At 37.5% G+C, this 18,833-nt stretch overlaps 1 protein-coding gene across 4 annotated transcripts in view; it reads right to left on the bottom strand.

Moving 5' to 3' along the window:
• FRG1 (FSHD region gene 1) overlaps positions 1–18,833 on the bottom strand; it is a 164,778-nt gene that overhangs the window by 82,175 nt on the left and 63,770 nt on the right. For all 4 annotated transcript variants that reach the window (XR_016547300.1, XR_016547299.1, XR_016547301.1 and 1 more), the window contains exons 4-5: positions 16,344–16,469; positions 6,211–6,380 (exon numbers count right to left, since the gene is read on the bottom strand). Coding sequence is in view for 1 of the 4 variants with exons in the window: in XM_090379898.1 (XP_090236024.1) it covers positions 6,211–6,380; positions 16,344–16,469 (296 nt within the window). In the remaining 3 variants the exon portion in view is untranslated. The remainder of the gene's footprint in view (positions 1–6,210; positions 6,381–16,343; positions 16,470–18,833) is intronic.

Genomic DNA, 18,833 nt, shown 5'->3' with positions numbered 1-18,833 from the left:
AAGAAATGAGAGAGTGGGAGATTCAGGAAGAAGAAGTAAAACAGACAATCAAGAACTCTACAACTGGCGAACTCCAGGAATACTCCACAACTACCGGTACAAGAAGCTCACTTGCACACACAAATACCTGGCAGAGCAGTTCACCCGAATGATAAGGCACCTAAAACAATCCCGAAGTTTCTCACTCAAGGAATCACATAACTGAACCGTACAGACAAAGATACGAGAAACCCAGCAAAATATAAGCCAATCACCTGCCTCCCAACAATGACCAGCTGCATAACCAGGAAGATATCAGACCACTTGGAGAGCCAGAACATAATGGCCAAACAGCAGAAAGGATGCAAGCGGCTGAGCAAAGGATGCAAGGAGAAATTTACCATAGATGCCATGGTTATGGAGCAAGTCTATAATAAGCGCCGCAACATGTACACAGCCTACATCGATTACTGCAAGGCCTTTGACTCTGTGCCTCATAGCTGGCTAATAGAGGCGCTGAACATCTACCAAGTCAATCCGATAGTGACAAACGTCCTAGGAGAAACAATGGCGAAATGGAGTACCACCGTTAAGGTCAAAAAACATTACAACCAGGCCAATCCCCATCAGGAGAGGAATCTTTCAGGGAGATGCCCTGAGCCCATTGTGGTTCTATCTAGCCCTTAACCCACTATCCACCATACTCAACAGTAGCAAGTACGGATATAACCTCAAAGGAAGGAAGGAAGAACCTGTACACCCTCACATACCTGATGTACATGTATGACATCAAGTGCTACACGGGAACCGAGAAGCACCTCCAGATCACTGAAGTATTCAGCAATGACATTTGGATGGAATTTGGTCTAGACAAATATAAGACCCATGGATTGCACCAAGGAAAATTAGTCAATCGAAACTACTAGCTGCAGACTGGTAAAGAGATCAAAGCCATGGCAGAGGCCTACAAATACTTGGGGATGATGCAGGCTCAGCAGTTACAGTACAAGGAAATTAAGGCCTGCCTGACCGAAAAATAATAGCAGAGACTCAGAAGCCTGTTGAAAGCAAAGCTGAATGGAGGGAACACAGTTAAAGCCATAAACACCTATGCAGTCCCAGTGCTAACATACTCCTCTGAGGTCATAGACTGGACTAACGCCGAGCTGGAGGATAACATGAGAAAGACAAGGACAATGATGACCAAGAGCCGCCAACACCACCCGAACTCTGCCGTGGAGAGACTGACAATTGCCCGGAAAGGAGGAGGAAGGGGCAACAGAAGACAGCGATAGTTAACCTGAAGGATTACTTCCAGAAACACACAGCAGCACTCCAGCAGGCCATAAGGAAGATAGACAAGCAGCATACCTAAGTGAGGAGGAGTCCCAACCCCTCCAACCAGGAGGCAAAAACAAAGGTGGAAAAATGGGCAGAGAAGACACTCCATGGCAGACACTACAATGATCTCTATCAAGATCACATAGATAAAACTGCTTCCAATGCATGGCTCATGAGCGGGACGCTCTTCCTGAAGACTGAAGGATTCATGTTCGCCATCCAAGACCAGGCAATCAACACCAGAAACTATAGAAAATACATCGCCAAGGAGCCTGGAGTGTCCTATGGCACATGTTGACGATTTCTTCAACAGCCTCAGAAATGATCCAACACATCACCACAGGGTGCAAGGTGATCACTCGGACTAAGTACACTCATAGACACGGCCAGGTAGCCAGGATAATACATCAGAAGCTAGCAAGGAAATACCAGTTGATCGAAGAAAGTGTACTGTACTACAAGTACGAACCCGACGCAGTACTAGAGACCTCAACCCAGTAGTTGTACTGGGACCGTGCCATAATAATGGATAGGACAATTCCTGCACAACAGACTGGACATAACCCTTTGAACAAGAAGGGAAAGGCTACCTATCTGATTGACACAGCAGTACCCAACACTGGCAACTTGCAGAAAACCCATGGGGAAAAAAATCAGGAGGTATGCGAACCTAAGATAGGAGATCAAAGAGATGTGGCATATGCAACAAGTAACGACCATCCCAATCATCTTGTCAACCACAGGTATGGTGCCAAAGACCCTACATAACAGCCTAGCAGCAATAGGTCTCCCAGATAACACTTACAAGAACTCCAGAAAGTCTCAACCTGAACACCTGTAGGATAGTCAGAGAATTCCTCGACCAACAGTAACACCAGACATAACAACAACCACCCTGTGTACTTGGTAGCAATACCCGTCACGTGGTGGAACCCCCAATCAGGGAGAAATAATAAGAGCAATAATAATAATCAATAACAAAATAAAATAGTAATAATAATTGAAAAAAAACACACAAAACAACCCCCCCCCACCAGGTAGTGGAAAACAAAGTAACCAATACCCAAATGAAGACAAACAAAACAGATCCAACTGTAAGCCAAAATAGTATAATTTACTTCTTAACGAGCCATGCCCAGTTAGTAGATAAGATAATTCCATACTAGGATAGAACCATCTATTCTTCTTATAATTAAAAGCAAACCAAACGTTTGGAATAATCTAGTAACAGAACCTGTTATACTAGCCTCCCACCTTTCCTGCCAAAGATTCAAAATTTTTCCTAACATGAGCTTTCTCTCCTTTTTGGAATCTCCTGTAGCATTATTGCTAATACAGTCTGTCCTCGTATAGCACGATAGTTGTGTTCCTAGAAACCCTCGTGCAATGCAAAATCGTGCAACATAAACAACAGGCCCTATGGGAAAAGTGGGGTTAGGTGCCGACCACCCAAGATTGAACACACATTTGGAACCAAAACATTACCAAACACAATAAATAATCGGGTAATTTTAATCGTTAAAAAATACTTACGTATTTTATAACGATTAAAATACGTAATAAAAAATAATATAATATTTTTTATTATAATATAATAAATAATAAAAAATATTTATTTTTTTATTATTTATTATATTATAATAAAGTATTTTTAGTATTTTTTTAATACTAAAAATATTTTTTACGAATAAAATACGTATTTTATTCGTAAAAAATTTATTATATTAAATAAAATAGTCGTAATAAAATGCTTACGTATTTTATTACGACTATTACGTAATAAAATATTGCTAATGCTTTTGCTTCTATCGTAAGCAAACTTGTTTTTTGTTTGATTTTCTATCCAAACAGATAGAAAATAGAAAAACAGAAAAGACAGCCGTTCCATCTCTTCCAATTCTTGTGTCTTAATCTAATGGATTTTAATTACACTTTGAGTTGTTCCCGCAATGAAAGTTGTTTTTATTTTCTCCGCATTCTTTGTAATTCTCGGCGTTGCCTCATTTAGGCCTGTAGCACGTGCAATATCACATGGTCTTTCATTTCGCTCAAAGCGTTTCACAATTTCATATTTTTTCTCTATCGACAGAGGCGGTCTGGCCATAAGCCTTATCCGGGAAATCCCGGTGGGCCGGAGGCCGGTGTGATTTTGGCCATAAACCATAATATGAGGCCACTATAAATTTTCCCGTGTAAGAATTTTTGACCCAGTCCGCCTCTGTTTATCGATATTGCTTCTTTTTTTTTTCTCTCTGAATCTGCAGTGTCTTCGCCAGGATGCTTCCTTTTCACACCTTTTAAGTATTTTACTCATTTTTAAAACACAATTACAAAACGAGGAGGCACGCTTGATACACATAAACAAAGTTGCGCGCGTGTAGCAACTGAATAAACAACACCGTAAAGGCCGAGATACACTATTAACACCTCACATTTTACTAAAGCACATTTCTGGGGGTTTTCCAGTTGCGTTTCTGCTAGTGGAATCTGTTATAAACTGGTCGTAAACTCGATCTAATTGCAATTGCAAATTATCGATAGCTGGAATAGTGTGGGTTTTTACGTTATTTGTGTGTTATGTGCAGGAGCGGATTAAGGTCGGTTGAGGCCCCGGGCGCCGAAGAAAATATTGGGCCCCTTAAAAAAAAGAGAGAGACAGGGAAAATAAAAATACATGTTAACCATTTTTTTAAATAAATAAAAAATATTATGTACTATTAATGTTTTATTTCCAATAAAATTTGAATATAATATATGTATAATATAATTAATAATAGCATAATAATAATCACAAAGTTTAGAACTAATAGTTGAACATATTAGTTTAACTATTAGTTAAACTAATATGTTAACTAATTTGTTGGGGTTTTGCGTGGGCCCTTCAGAAGTCGGGGCCCAGGGCGCGTGCCCGGTGCGCCCGCCGTTAAATCCGCCTCTGGTTATGTGAAATGTGTTTCCCCTTCACTGATATAAAACACATAAATACATTTTCAGAATCTTCTTCATTCCTATCGTGTTGCGTTCAGTTGGGGTGATTCCGCGTTCGACTGCCATTTCTTGTAAACACAAAGGCGAATCGTGCATAAGCGAATTTGGTTCGTGTTATATAAGATAACGTTCCCCTATTTATAAATCGTGTATGATCGAATTCGTGTAATGTAAACACGTGTTATACGAGGACAGACTGTACTCATAAATGTGTATTACTTACCTCTCCTTATGTAATAACTGAAAGCTCAGTACACAATATACAAATCAAGAGGCATATGGCCAGCAATAACCTGTAAGGCATGTGTTGACACTGTTCTACATACTCTGTGCATAGCAAGCAACATAACTCTCTATAAGGAATACAATTTTGTCCTAAATTTAATCTTATTCTTATTGACACAGTTTACCCAAACTGATGCAGCATAAGCCACAATTGGCAGAAAAATTGCCTTGTAATAAAGATTTAACACTCTTCTTTGCAAATCCTACTCAGATCTAGATACCCTAATAATTGCCATACTAAAATTCCTAACCCTATATATTAAATGATTTAAGTGTGGCAAAAAAAGTTAACTTATGATCCAATATAATCCCCAGATACCTAGTCTAAGGAACCAGTGGAATTTGCTTATTATTTATTTTTACTGTTGGTGACCTAATATAATCAAGATTGCCCTTTAATAACATCATCACTATTTTGTTCGCAGAAACATTTAACCTGTTAGTTGTTATCCACTTACATAATTCATGTATAATCTTTCCCACTTTGTCTTCTAACTATCTCCTTGACTGTCCAGATATGCAAATGACCAAATCATCAGCAAAATCTATCTCAAATAAACTCTCCACATAATCAAATGGTCTGGGTACCCACTAGTTTATCATCAAATTCCAAAATGGCGTTCCTAAAATGGACCCCTCTGGACATCCCCTAGTAACCCTCTTATTAAATTTTAAATGCTCCAATCTAACAACAATTTGCCAGTTGGTCAAATAACTAATCATAACTTTATACAAATTAAAAGGACATTTACTTTCCTTAACTCATTTAAAATACTTTGATGCCGTTTGGCATCAAAGTATTTTAAATGAGTTAAGGAAAGTTCAGCAATCTCAAACAAAGAATCATTATCATCTGAAAAATATCCAGCATTACAGGTCCTGATCATTACAGGGATCCGACAAAAGCAAATATTGAAGTTTAACTCTAAGAGGAAATGTAACATTTGCCGCACCTGACACAATACTGGGTTGTTGTTTGTTATTTGGTTTTTAGGAGCATTAGCAACTAAGGCCATATTGCTCCGGGATATGCGGTGGTCATTCCCTGACTTTTCCGCATCCTCCGTATTTGGTGGTGACGGGCTCAAACCCTGATCTAATCAAGAAGCGTGTGCTATGCACTGCTGCTCCTTCCCACCTGGCTACGGAGATGCCTTACACAATACTGGGTGAGTGCTTCTAACATTGGATATTAAAATAATGAAATACGAGATAGTTATTGAATAAAAAAAAAACCATTGGCAGGGAGTGATCAGTTCCTGCCAATGGTTTCTGTACTGTGAGTCCTATGATATAATCTGATTCATGAATAGTGATCAAGTTTAGAATATTCTTACCCCTAGTATTTTCTATAGCATGCTAGTACAAGTAACATCTAGTTATTTAAACGTTTTGATCCCATGGTGAGTTTCCTTCCCATTTACTCTAATTGATTAGGAGCAAACTGAAATCACACACACCATTGCTTGCTCTTTCCATCTGCATATAGAGAGTCCCATCATATCCTTCACAACTAAAGTAATAAAACCAGTTTTACTCAAATATTTTTTTACTCCATTAAAAGAAAAATTATAAAAATTCAGGTCTGAATTCAAAGATTTAAAAGAAACAACATACATCCTGAAATATGGGCTCCCATTGTTCCATTGTTCCAATAGCATCTGATCTTCCTGTCACCATGCCATCAGTGGCAACTCGCAAATATTTTCCATATCCAGATTTTATGGCCACTTTAATATCAGAAACTCTAACTGCAGTTAGAACCTCTTCTGGTGCAGGCCCTTCACCTGAACAATAATAATTCTAATGAGTAAAATTTACCTTAACTGCGTATATTAAAGTGATAATCATAATTAATATTAAATATAATTACCTTGTTATGATTGACAATCTCAAAATCATCATAACCTAACTACAGAGCCTGGCACTTACTTCTGCAACATAGAGTGATATTTAGCAACTACATATATAATGATTAGAATAAATAACAAATGTGGTATGTGCAAAAATTAAAAGACTAAGTGCAGTAAATGTTAAAATAAGTGAGAGCACAGATCAGCTACTTGAAAGGACAAACACTGTCTTTAACAACAGCTCTAAAAAATAATTATAATAATACAAGTGTGTGTGTGTGTGAGAGAGAGAGAGAGAGAGATCATATAATGTAATGGGTTTGCAACATACTTTGATATGCTATGCTAGTAGCATAATTTCATAGCAATGCAGACAGTGGTTTATCAGATGAGACAATCCAATAGCATCAGTGGACTAGTATACACTGATGTAGAAGGGCTTGTCTGGAAATTATGATAAAAGAGGTGAAATATAGTAGTTTAGAGGAAGTAAAATACCTTCATTCTTTGCCCTCAGCAACATAATAGCTCAGGAGAGAACTAGAAACTGGCAAAAGAAAGATATTGAAAGTAAAGGAGCAGGAAAAAGAGTGAACCAAATAAATTCAGCTATTAATTCAGGAAAAACAAACACAGGATTATCAACTTCCTATCTCAACTTCTTCTCTGCCGTGTGTCTCAGTAGTTCATCTAACATCCATTTAGGACTAAGCCTTGAACAGTATTTCTTCATTGGGATGAAAAGCATAATAGCTTCTTTGATTACTTCCCATTTAAAATTTGTTGTTGGTTTAAATTCTGTGCAGTTGGTTCCACTGCTCAGAATTTAAAAACTGTCAGTGACCACTGGAGTCACTCTTACGAAAGCAAAGGCATTTCCTTTTACCCTTTACACATTACTTATGTTTTTTAATTAAATACCACATTAGTACACTGTGATTGCTGCCACCTGTTTAGTCTTTTACCTTCATATTCTTAATGCATGAAGGATCACTGCTGATCCCAAATCAAGAGTATTCTTCCTCTTGTTGCTTCTCTAACGTGCTGCTGTAGAAAACAGTCAACCAAGAAATCCACAAAAGTCTTGCTAGTGTGTGAGTGACTAAGCCACAAATTCCAGTCAACATCCAGAAAGTTAAAATCCCCCATTAGGAGACATTCTGATTTGCTGGCCTACTATTTCTGTGTATAGTCATCACAGTTCACCTATGTCAATTCGATGCACTACTTTAGATTTCATGTGCTTCTTAACTAAGAGCATAACCTCTCCCCATCCTGTCTGTCCTTTCTGTATCATCATACTCCCCATATTCAAATTCAGCATCACCTATGTTTCAGTTACACCATGTGTCTGCTATTTCTACAATGTCTGCATTTGTTGACTCAATCAATACTTCAAATTCATTAACAATGCTCCTAGCATTAGTGTACATGCAAGTATACATGCATAAGCTCTTACTCTTAGTTACTGTAACACAGCCCATGTATTTATTTATTTTATGATGACCCACAACATGGCCTGAAGTATCAGACACCTTGCTTTCCTAGGCTGCTTCATGTACCAATAGTAGCAGGAGGAAGAATCACTTTCACCTCTACCTGTGGCTCTAGTTAAGCCATTAGTCTACATATCCCCCCCCCCCAGCTAGCAGTTTTCTGACCCACCTATCACTGCCTCGATAGCAGCAGCAATTATTCTTGCCCCACCTTCTCTTCAAGTGTATCCCATCCCTGTAAAAACAGTGTCTCCTGTTAACAAGCACAGACCACACTGAGAAAAATTCTTACCCAAGAATTCTTACCCTTGACTGTGATTGCAGTCTTTAGTTAAAGAAAAAAGAGGCTGCAGTTGTTAAAAGTAAAAACATGATTTTTAGTTGCGTGAAAGGAGACTGTGGCAGTTATGCAAATAACTTATGTTATTTGCATAATCATAAGTTATTGCCACAGCGCCACTACTCAGCTCTACTGTACTGTATAAAACCAAAGCAGTCTCTTCAAAATCATACAGTAGATGTTTGCCTGCACTGCAGCAGCAGCAGCAATGCCAACAACGTTGCAGGAAAAAGTGCTATTAGTGAAGCTGTACTATCAGTACAGCAACAATGTAGCTCTGGCTACAGAGAATTCTGGTGTCAGAAGCGCATAAGGCGTGGACCTATGACTGTTTGTGCTGTGGCCAAAATGAATGCGAAATTTGAAGTAACAGGACGTATTGGTGTTCAACCAGGTAGAGGTCAAAAGCGAGTGGACTCCTCTCAGGTTCAAGATGTGGCCATGGCTGTCGTGGATTTATCAAGTCAATCTCCATGTGGTAGCACAAGTGTGTCAGCTGTTTCTCATGAAGTGGACATGCTGTATTCCACTGTAAGGCTAGTAATGCATCAGGTGTTGCGGTACTATCCTTACAAGATGCATATGCTACAACAGCTAAAGCATAGTGATGCAGATATTCGTTTCACATACGCACTTCAGTTTCTGGCACGAACAACAGTGGATATCACTTGGCCATGGAACATCCTTTGGAGTGATGAAGCCCACTTCTGCTTAAATGGACAAGTGAATACGCACAACTGTTGCATTTGGGCAACAGAAAACCCTCGAGTTATCAAAAAGGTCCTGTTGCATGCTTCAAAAGTGACAGTGTGGTGTGGATTTACAGCCACATTCATGATTGGGCCATATTCTTTTGAACAGGTAACACCGACTGGACCAACACCTGTTCCATCACTGGACAATGATATTATGAAATGTTGGCAAATATTGCAATACCAGAGCTGCAACAACATGGGTGCCTTCAGGATACCATATTCATGCAAGGTGGTGTGCCACCCCACATCCACTATTGTGTCCAAAGATTGCTAAGGCAACACTTTACAGACGAACGGGTCATCAGCTGTTGTTTCCAGATATCTTGGCCACCCCGATCACCAGACCTCACCCCATGCAACTTCTGGTTGTGGGGTGTTTTGAAGAACCAGGGTATCGGGAAGGATGTCAAACTCTGGAAGATCTGAAGGACAGTATTAGACATTATGTGCTGGCTATTCCAGTTGACATGTTATATTCTGCTGTAGAAAATTCTGTTCTTCAAATGAAAACTGTTGTTGACCAAAATGGAGGACACACTGAACAATTGTAGCACTGTTCAAGTAATTTGCATTGCCATATAGTGACAAATTTTGTAACTAATTTTTTTTCCAATAAATGGTGAGTGCATTCTTTATTGTACCTGTTGTCCAAATTTCTCTTCAGTACAAGTCTTAGAACTCGCTCCAGGGTCCTCCACATAAGGATATTTTAATTTTAACAACCCTGTATATCATTAGCAGGACTTATTTTCCTGCAAAGGCATAACCATTAACCTCTCATATGCACAAGAATTAATTTTCGACAACAGTTCTTAAGAACAACTTATAATATAAAACTCAGTGAAACTCAGAGCCAAGTAAAACCTTATAAACTCTTTGGTGCTAACACGTCATTAAGGATTAACGTTTACAATGCATTTTCGTCTCCTAAACACACTATCAGCAAATTCAGAGAAATACAAGAAATTGTTTTTCAATCAGAGACATCCAATTTTACACAGGAAGAAAGCCTCAGTGACATCATTGCTAATACCTACACTACATGTAAATGTGCTACCTGAACAATAACTCATCCGTGCTTTACATCTTTATTATAAAATTTTGACTTTCATTGATCCTCAGCCATGTCGCCTACTTGACAAATCAAGTTTCGGGGCACGTTACCACTCCTGCCCCAGGGAGGCAGATCTCTACTATCTATTAATTAACTCATGTTATATGGCAAACATAAAAGCATTCAACTCTAAATGATTGTAACTCTTGTTAGCCACAATTCAAACGACGAAATATTTTTGTATTTTCTAATTTTTTCTTATTTTCTATTTTTCTATGAACTGTGTAACTCATAAAACTATAAATCAAATTCCTCATCCTCCCTCTTTTTCATTTACTTCTTTAGCATAATCCAAAAACGCAGCATACCAGACTATTCCTAAATATGTCACTGTAGGTATATATGAGTCACAGTCAATCTTAGAAATAAATATTTCCCTCTGTTCTCTGTACCTTATACAATATTCCAGCACATGCTCCGTATCTTCTATTTGCTCACATATACACCTTGGATCCTCTTCAATTCCAAGCTCCACCAGCCTTTTCTGCAATCCATGACCAGTTTACCATCATTGTTGACATCAGACTCAAACTCAGCCATCCATAATTTTCTCTCTTAATTTTCACTCCAGGCAGAAAGGCATAAGTGACATGGACCATGTCAGAACAATTCCACCTTTCTTGTCATATACAGTCTATCTTTTGGTGTAATCACGTTTTCTCCCTTTTTAAATCCTGCCTTCCATATATCTTGTTCAATATAAGTTTTAATCCCCATTATCTTTTCTGATACAACCTGTAAGGCTTTGAAACAGTTCTGCATGACTGTATCACAGCCAGAAGGGCACACCTCTGAGCAGAAATAAAGCTCCTGTTAACATGACTATCTGTCACTATGGCCCCATGCCCCACATGCATATGTTATAATAGGCACAAATATACACTTATAAAGGAGATCCAGGGATTTCCCCTTTACTCCCCACTCGCCTCTACTGATCTTTCCTATCTTACAGTATATTACTCTTACTTTTTCTTTTAACTTCTGCAAGTTAAGCAAAAAGGACATCCACTCATCTAGGTATTCGACGAAGGGGGCATATGCAACAAATGTTTCTAATATTTTAAAGGTGGGTGGGCCTTCTTCCTTCACTCAATTTACCTCTGAGCAGAACCATTTTTGTCATATGAGTAGATATCTCCATCATTTGTATCTTCACCCATTTTTCAAATTGCTCCATAGCTTTCTTCGACCTATCTTTATTTCTTTTCTGGAATTTCCTCTCACCATTATCAATAAATCATCTGCATAAGCCACTGGTTCAAATCCTTCCCACTGCTGAACCAGCAGCTGGTCTAGAACCAAATTCCAGCTAAATGGGCAAATAACTGACCCTTGTGAGACTCTCTAACCACTTCCTGTTTCTAACCTCTAATCACTCCTCTGATTAAAATAATCTTTTAAGACACCATAGTAATGCCCAAAGCATTTCATTTTTCTCATCTCATTAAGAAACTCTGCCACCTTTCTGTCGAATTCCCCCTTAAAGTCAATAAATAAAAATAAAATTTTAAAAATGTTAAAATAAAAATGTTTACTGGATTTTATATTTGTGAAGGATTCCTGTGTGTGCCTTGGGGGTGCTTCTCTTGAGGAGCTTCTGTGGGGCACCGAAACAAATAGACATTGCTTTTAGTACATGAAAAGAAGAAGAATCTGTGAAGAATCATCACTCCAAGTATCACCAGCATCTGTTGTTTTTTTTAGCATTCTAACATCAACAGATGCATTTGAACAAGATGCGGAATCCACATCACCTGAAAAGAATTCTATTTCAGTATCAGATGACTTATTATAAAAAGCTGATCCAATATCATCAGGTTCAAAATGCTGTCCATCGCTGTTCCTTTTCCATCCTGATGTGGATCCATTATAATAACTCTTTAGAGAAAAATTTATTACAAAAAACACTTTTTACACTAAATTTTATTAGACATACACTAAGGATGATGTTTTGTTTTTCACAAACTAAGAAATTACAGGAATACCTCGCATAGCGCGGTTAATTTGTCCCAAAAAAATACCACGCTATGCGAAACCGTGCTGATCAAGGTATTATTAGTATGTATTTTTAATGTAATGCGTTCTGACAATTTGATTATTTGGGTCGAGTTGCAAAAATATATAGGTGTTTGTTTACCATAAATTGATGCACACAAAGTTTTTGCAAAAAAAGAAATTAAAATGATAAAAAGGAAAAATACTAGCACAAATGATTATTTTTGCAGTATGTACATACCAAAAGAATATAAGTGAAGTATGTGCTGTATTTTTATTTTGAAAAATAACTGATCAGCTTAGTTTGCACAGTTTTTTTCTTCTTTTTATCTGCATACATCTCTTTATAACATTGAATGTCATTTTGCAATGCCTGCTTTACTTTCATACCTTGTTCGATGTTTGGATCTAGAACTCTCAGCGCCATTACATTTCTTCTTTATTTGCATATAAAGGTGTAACGTTTTTAAAAAATAATCTTTAATAAAAATACACAGCGAAAAATATTTGTACAGCTTACGCACAGTGAACGATCTCACCGCTCGGAATCTAGAGTGTTTACTAATGTATGAATGCTAGCAGAGTCCGTATATAATGGGAGTTGCAACAACAGTCAGCATGGCCTTAAATCCATAATGCATTGTCCTACGTGCTGGCATTATAATACATATATACATATCAAATGTATTGGTGCATAACGCAGTTAATTTTTTTTCAATTTTGAAATCGCACTATAGCAAAACCCGCACTGTTCAAAACCACACTATGCGAGGTTTTCCTGTAAATTCAGCAAGCATAATCTTCAAAAAAAGTTTACTTTTTCTTCTTGTGGAAAATACTAAACTAGGTAAAATTACTTCAACATAAGCAAAGAACATATGAAACTGTAAACCAAGTATACAGCTCTTATAGCACTCTAGACAGTTTGACGCTAAGCAAAATCCCAGCTGCAATAGCCCACAGTTCAATCAGTGTGCCAATATCGCTCAGTTGTTCATTTCAAGTGCCTTTCCTTTTACAGCACTCATTTATTGACAGAAGCTGTCTGCAATGGATGCATATGTGCATTAAGGCACAAAATTTGTAGTTCATTTGGACACAAATTTTCCTTCAGGCAGCATACATGTTAAATGTCAATCTCCATGTAAATCCCCAATGGACTGAAGAAAACTTAGTTAACTTCAATCTTTCTAAAACCAATCCTCTCTTATTTTTCACAAGAAAGTCTACTGGTCCTATGCTCATCTTTGATGACACTCAGATTTCCAGATAAGATCATAATATCTCTATTCAGAATACCCAGAGTGCTAATCTCTCATGGCACAAGCATATCACAAATATTGCTTCCATTGCATCAACAAAGCTGTTTTCTTTTTTCACTCTCAGCATTATTTTTATTCTGAATAACTACTAATTGTACAAATCTCAAATCTGTCTTACCACAGAACACTGTTCCCCCATCTGGGGTATTATCTCTATGCTCTTTTCAAAAGAGGTACTCAGGTTAAATAACATGATCTCTTATGAAGTCTCTCCATTCCCTCTTTTGAGTCTTTTCTGAATGCCTTTTTCTAAAGATACTTCAAAAGATATTATACTTTACTACACATGCCTCAACCAGTCAACATTTAGTAACTGTTCAACTCAAAACCAACTTTTCCTTGTTTATCCCATCTATTACTGTTCTGTGGAACAAACTTCCCTCACATGTATTTCTTGAAAATTACTAACTTCAGAAATTCAGGTCTAACAACGAGTATCTTCTATCTCCCCTGCCTTTAATCCATGTATAGTACTAAGTACTACAGGTTTTGATACTTTTGCATTTGGGATCACAGCCACTCCCCAACTTAAGTAAGGGTTACATTCTGCGGAACACTATGGGTCAAATTTTACCTAAGTTGGAATTTCCCTAAAGGCCTATGCAGCACTCACAACTATGCATGGTGAATTTGATTGAAACAAAAAAGAAATGTTTGACAAACAAGTAAATAGAATTATTTATTCAATTTTTTTATTTCATGCACAGGAAAAATTACAAAAAGAGAGAGGAGACAAACATAACATCAGCAAGTTTTACCTTTTGAGCATCATTGCCAGAATTAACACTCCAGCTGATAAACAACACCGCTGCGGAAGTTGAGGGTTTTTTCTAACACATCACAAAATTTCTCTGCAGCTGCAGAATCGGCACTGGCAACTTCATCACATACTTTAATGTTTTGGAAACCAGTGCAATGCTTGAACCTATTAACCCACCCATTGCTTGCCAAGAACTTGGCTTGGGGTTTGCCATACTTATCCTTATAATCTTCATAAATACTTCTTGCTTTTGCTTGAATGGCCATTGGACTCAAGGTCACTTGCTTCTGAATCTGATTTTCCATCCTTGATATAGCACCTGAACACTGTTGATCTTAAATGCGTTGATACTTTGACATGTTCTTTTATACATGTACTGTTCCTTAAAATGGTATTCACTGTTGAAGCAGCAAGACCTAATTCTGTGCAATAGAAGACAAACTTTTTCTGCTTCATACTTCTTAATTAATCATCTTCATTTCTAAATCAATTTTGTTTCATTTCCTAGCACCGCCAGCACTTGCACTTGCCGTTGATCCCTTTCCCTTCACCACTGCAATAAATAAATAAATAGCAATGAAGAGAAGATTCTGAAAATTTATGTTTTTAATATGATTGAAGATTCCAGTGAAGGGGAACTCATTTCACCATAATACCGTAACATAAAAACCCACACAATTTGAGTTATCAGTATTATCACAAATCTCTGTTATACTAAATCCGACGTTTATAATAGACTGCACTAACAGAAAAGCCCAATAAACCGGAAAGTGCAAATTGTTTTTAATGTCTCATGGTAGTGATCTCCAGTAATGTGTTTTAGAAAAATATCACAAAGGCGTTCAAAATTGTTTCTTATAACATTCCATTATAAGAATCATTATCATATATTCCATATGATAACAATGAGTACAATTTTCATTATAAAAATTGACTTTTTAGAGAGATAAATAGCTTAGTTATATAGCGAAAATTTCAATTTTCAAGGGCTTAGAATAAATTACCAACAAAAACAATGCGTTATTGGTTTCACATTACGATATTTTCACAATATCTCCATTTATTCCTACAGGATGCAAAATACATTTCCACGATTTTTTTAAGTTTGCACCAGCTGGCAAAAACTTACATAAAGTCAAATTTCCATAAGTCAAGTATTGTTAGTTAGTTATTTGGAGCATTAGCAACTAAGGCCATATTGCTGCGGGATATGCGGTGGTCATTCCCTGACCTTTCCGCATCCTCCGTATTTGGTGGTGACGAGCTCGAACCCCGGTCTAATCAAGAAGCGTGTGCTACGCACTGCTGCTCCTTCCCAACTGGCCACGGAGGCGCCTGTCAAGTATTACGTAAGCCAGGGAGTGCCTGTATTATAAAATAATAATGGTGTCACATGATGAATAACAATACTATATGCAATACACTAGCAAATTTTTCATTATCACAATATTGCCTGTAGGGTTTCAGCAGTATTTTCGAATCAGACAAGCTATTCATGAGTTATGGAACCCAGTTCAGACTGAATTTCATAATTGACATATTTAGAATAATGCATACTAAAATGTATTTAAAACCAGACACAGTTAGTTGGGAAACAGTAGTGACTTTAAAATATATCGCATTTTGAATAATCCAACATTGCTTTAACAAGGATATACACTGTATTAGCAAAATACTGCAATGGGGGATACAGGCTGTGCTTACCGAGTGGTGATACAGCAAGCAGAACCAGTACCAGCAATCAGTAATAGAATAGTCCAGACAAAGAACTTTCCGGCACTGTGTGCTTTAGTCTCAAAAAGACCACATTTCAGGACAGTTAATGGCAGCTCTTCGCTCCAATTAGAAGAAATGTATTATTCAGTTTAATGCAAATTTAGATCCATTATGTTAATGATTTTAACAAATCTCAAATACTAGTTTTAACAGCATGTAGCATATTTTATTTAATTTTTCCACTGCTGAGAAAGGGATTGAAGATAATCCTGTAATATATAGCAATTTTATAAAGTTCTAAACTGAAAAATAAAAAATAGTGTCTTTCATATTAAGTAATAAACACAAGCAAACTTTCAGTATCTCAAATATTTCTCAATTCAACAACAGTAAACAAACCTTCTGCATGGGGAGCACCAAGAAAAAACAGTCCATTGTCCAGCGCTCTAATATAACACTGAGGTGTGAATTCAAGGGCAATTGATCCAGTAATTTCATCAAACTTGCTTATTGCCCACCAGCCTCCTAAAAACAGTTTAAATAATGGAATTCTACTTTACTATGAAAATAAATATAATAACATGTAAAAGACAAACAAAAAAGAACTGATCTGTCAAATAATCAAATTACTATACTTATAATTACTTTAATCAGCATTTCAACTGCAAACTCTTTATAAGAAGGTTCAGTACACAAAAAAAACCTTCTTGATGCATGTTTAGAGCACCACACACACATTCAGTAACCAGTACTGGTTACTGGAAGCACTGCTTTCCAGTAAAGAAATCAATACTCATGCCAAGTATCTCATGGCTGTATTGTAAGACAACAGCAGCAATTTCCAGCAATTGTTTATAGTAGAGCTATAACAATAAAACTGTTTGTACAATAATGCTGTATATCTCTGTTTGTACAATAATTGAAGTTATAAAGATGGATAAGGCTGATCCAAATAACATCTAAGTACAACTGTGGATTATAGAAACAGCCATCCCAATGCACAATGAAGGACACTGTTCAGCCTGAGCCAAAACAGAATAAGATCCCACCCTATGCCATCATTCTCTGCATCTATAGAAATAAACGCCTATTTATTGGAATTGAACACTGGAAGAGGAAAGATTGACCTTTCTTTAACACTTCGCTGCCTACTTTGTGAACAAACTTTTTTTTTTTTTAACTACAAGTGAATCAGAATTGTAATTACTAATGACCTTGCACAGATTGTTCATTTACCTACAAGAATAACGGACAATCCTAAATCATACAGCCAACACGCTTGATCTTTTTCTCACAAACAACCCTTCTTAGTACACGGTCGAAGTGAGAGGTCCTTTAGGCACTTCAGATCACAACTTGGTGATTGTCTCTTCTCCAATGGAGCCTTTATCTCATGGCTATTCCCAACCTCGCGTTGTTTGGCATTACCAGAATGCAAAATGGGATGACATGCAAGATTTCTTTTCTTCTTTTCCTTGGTTGGATTACTGTTTCAAAACTTCTGATGTCAAAGTTTGTTCAGATCGTGTCAGTGAAATTATTCTTGCAGGAATGGAATCCTTTATCCCACACTCCACTTTAATCAAGTCCGCCACCACCAAATACGGAGGATGCGGAAAGGTCAGGGAATAACCACCGCATATCCCGGAGCAATATGGCCTTAGTTGCTAATGCTCCTAAAAACCAAATAACGAACTTTAAAATCTCGTCCTTTATCTAAACCTTGGTTTTCCAATAAATGTGCTAAGGCTGTTCAAGAGAAGAATGTTGCATATCGTAATTCGCTTGTTTCTAATTCTTCAGTTTCATTTTCTGCCTACACCAAAACTCGCAACAATTGTAAAGCAGTCATTAATCAGTCCAAACTAGAGTTTCAACAGGCTAAGAGTAGAAAACTTGCTTCTTGTCCTAATGGTAGCCGAGCATTCTGGTCTCTTGCCAAAGCTACTGGCCGCAACTTTTGCCCATCTTTGCTCCCGCCACTGTCCAAACCAGATGGTTCTGTTGTCACTTCAGCCGAGGATAAAGCTGACCTGCTAGCATCCCATTTTTCTTCCAACTCATGTATTAATAATCTTGGTAAAACACCTCCCACCATTCCGAACACACTTCATTCAATGCCTCCTGTGGTCTTCCATCAAAAGGATGTCAGAAGGATTTTGACGAATCTTGATGCTAAGAAAGCTCCAGGTCCCGATGGTATTTCTCCACTTGTTCTCAAAACTTGTGATCCTGAACTTACTCCTATTCTTTGCCGCCTTTTTTCACTTTCTTATTCCAAAGGTGTTTTTCCTTCTACACGGAAATTTGCTCATATCCAGCCAGTTCCTAAAAAGAGTGACAAATCCATCCCATCCAATTATCGTCCCATTTCAATTACTTCTACTCTTTCTAAAGTAATGGAGAAATCAATTAACCGCCAACTCTTAAACTACCTAGAAACCTTCCGTTTGATCAACGATCACCAATATGGATTCAGTCAGTGTCGATCCACTGGTGATATTCTGGCTTATGTTACCCATTTATGGACTAATTCAATGGAAAGGTTCGGTGAAACACAAATAGTTGCTCTTGACATCTCAAAGGCTTTCGATCGTGTTTGGCATAAAGGTCTTCTAAACAAGTTTCCATCTTATGGTTTGCCAACTATTTTTAGTAATTGGTTATCCAGTTTCCTCTCTGATTGCTCACTAAGGGTGATGGTAGATTGCTCTCTGTCTTCTAACCTGTCCACTAATGCCGGTGTCCCCCAAGGTTCAGTTCTTTCCCCCACTCTTTTCCTCTTGTATATTAATGACCTTCTTCCATTGACTGGAAATCCTATCCATAGTTTTGCCGATGATAGCACATTGCATTCTACTTTCCATTTTGAGAAACCTTGCCCTGCTC

Source organism: Mastigoproctus giganteus, chromosome 8, assembly GCF_048544385.1.
Source record: "Mastigoproctus giganteus isolate SK-2022 chromosome 8, ASM4854438v1, whole genome shotgun sequence".
Classification (NCBI taxonomy): Eukaryota; Metazoa; Arthropoda; class Arachnida; order Uropygi; family Thelyphonidae; genus Mastigoproctus; species Mastigoproctus giganteus.
The sequence above is the reverse complement of the archived record's forward strand: the minus strand, read 5'-3'. Positions and strand labels throughout refer to the sequence as shown.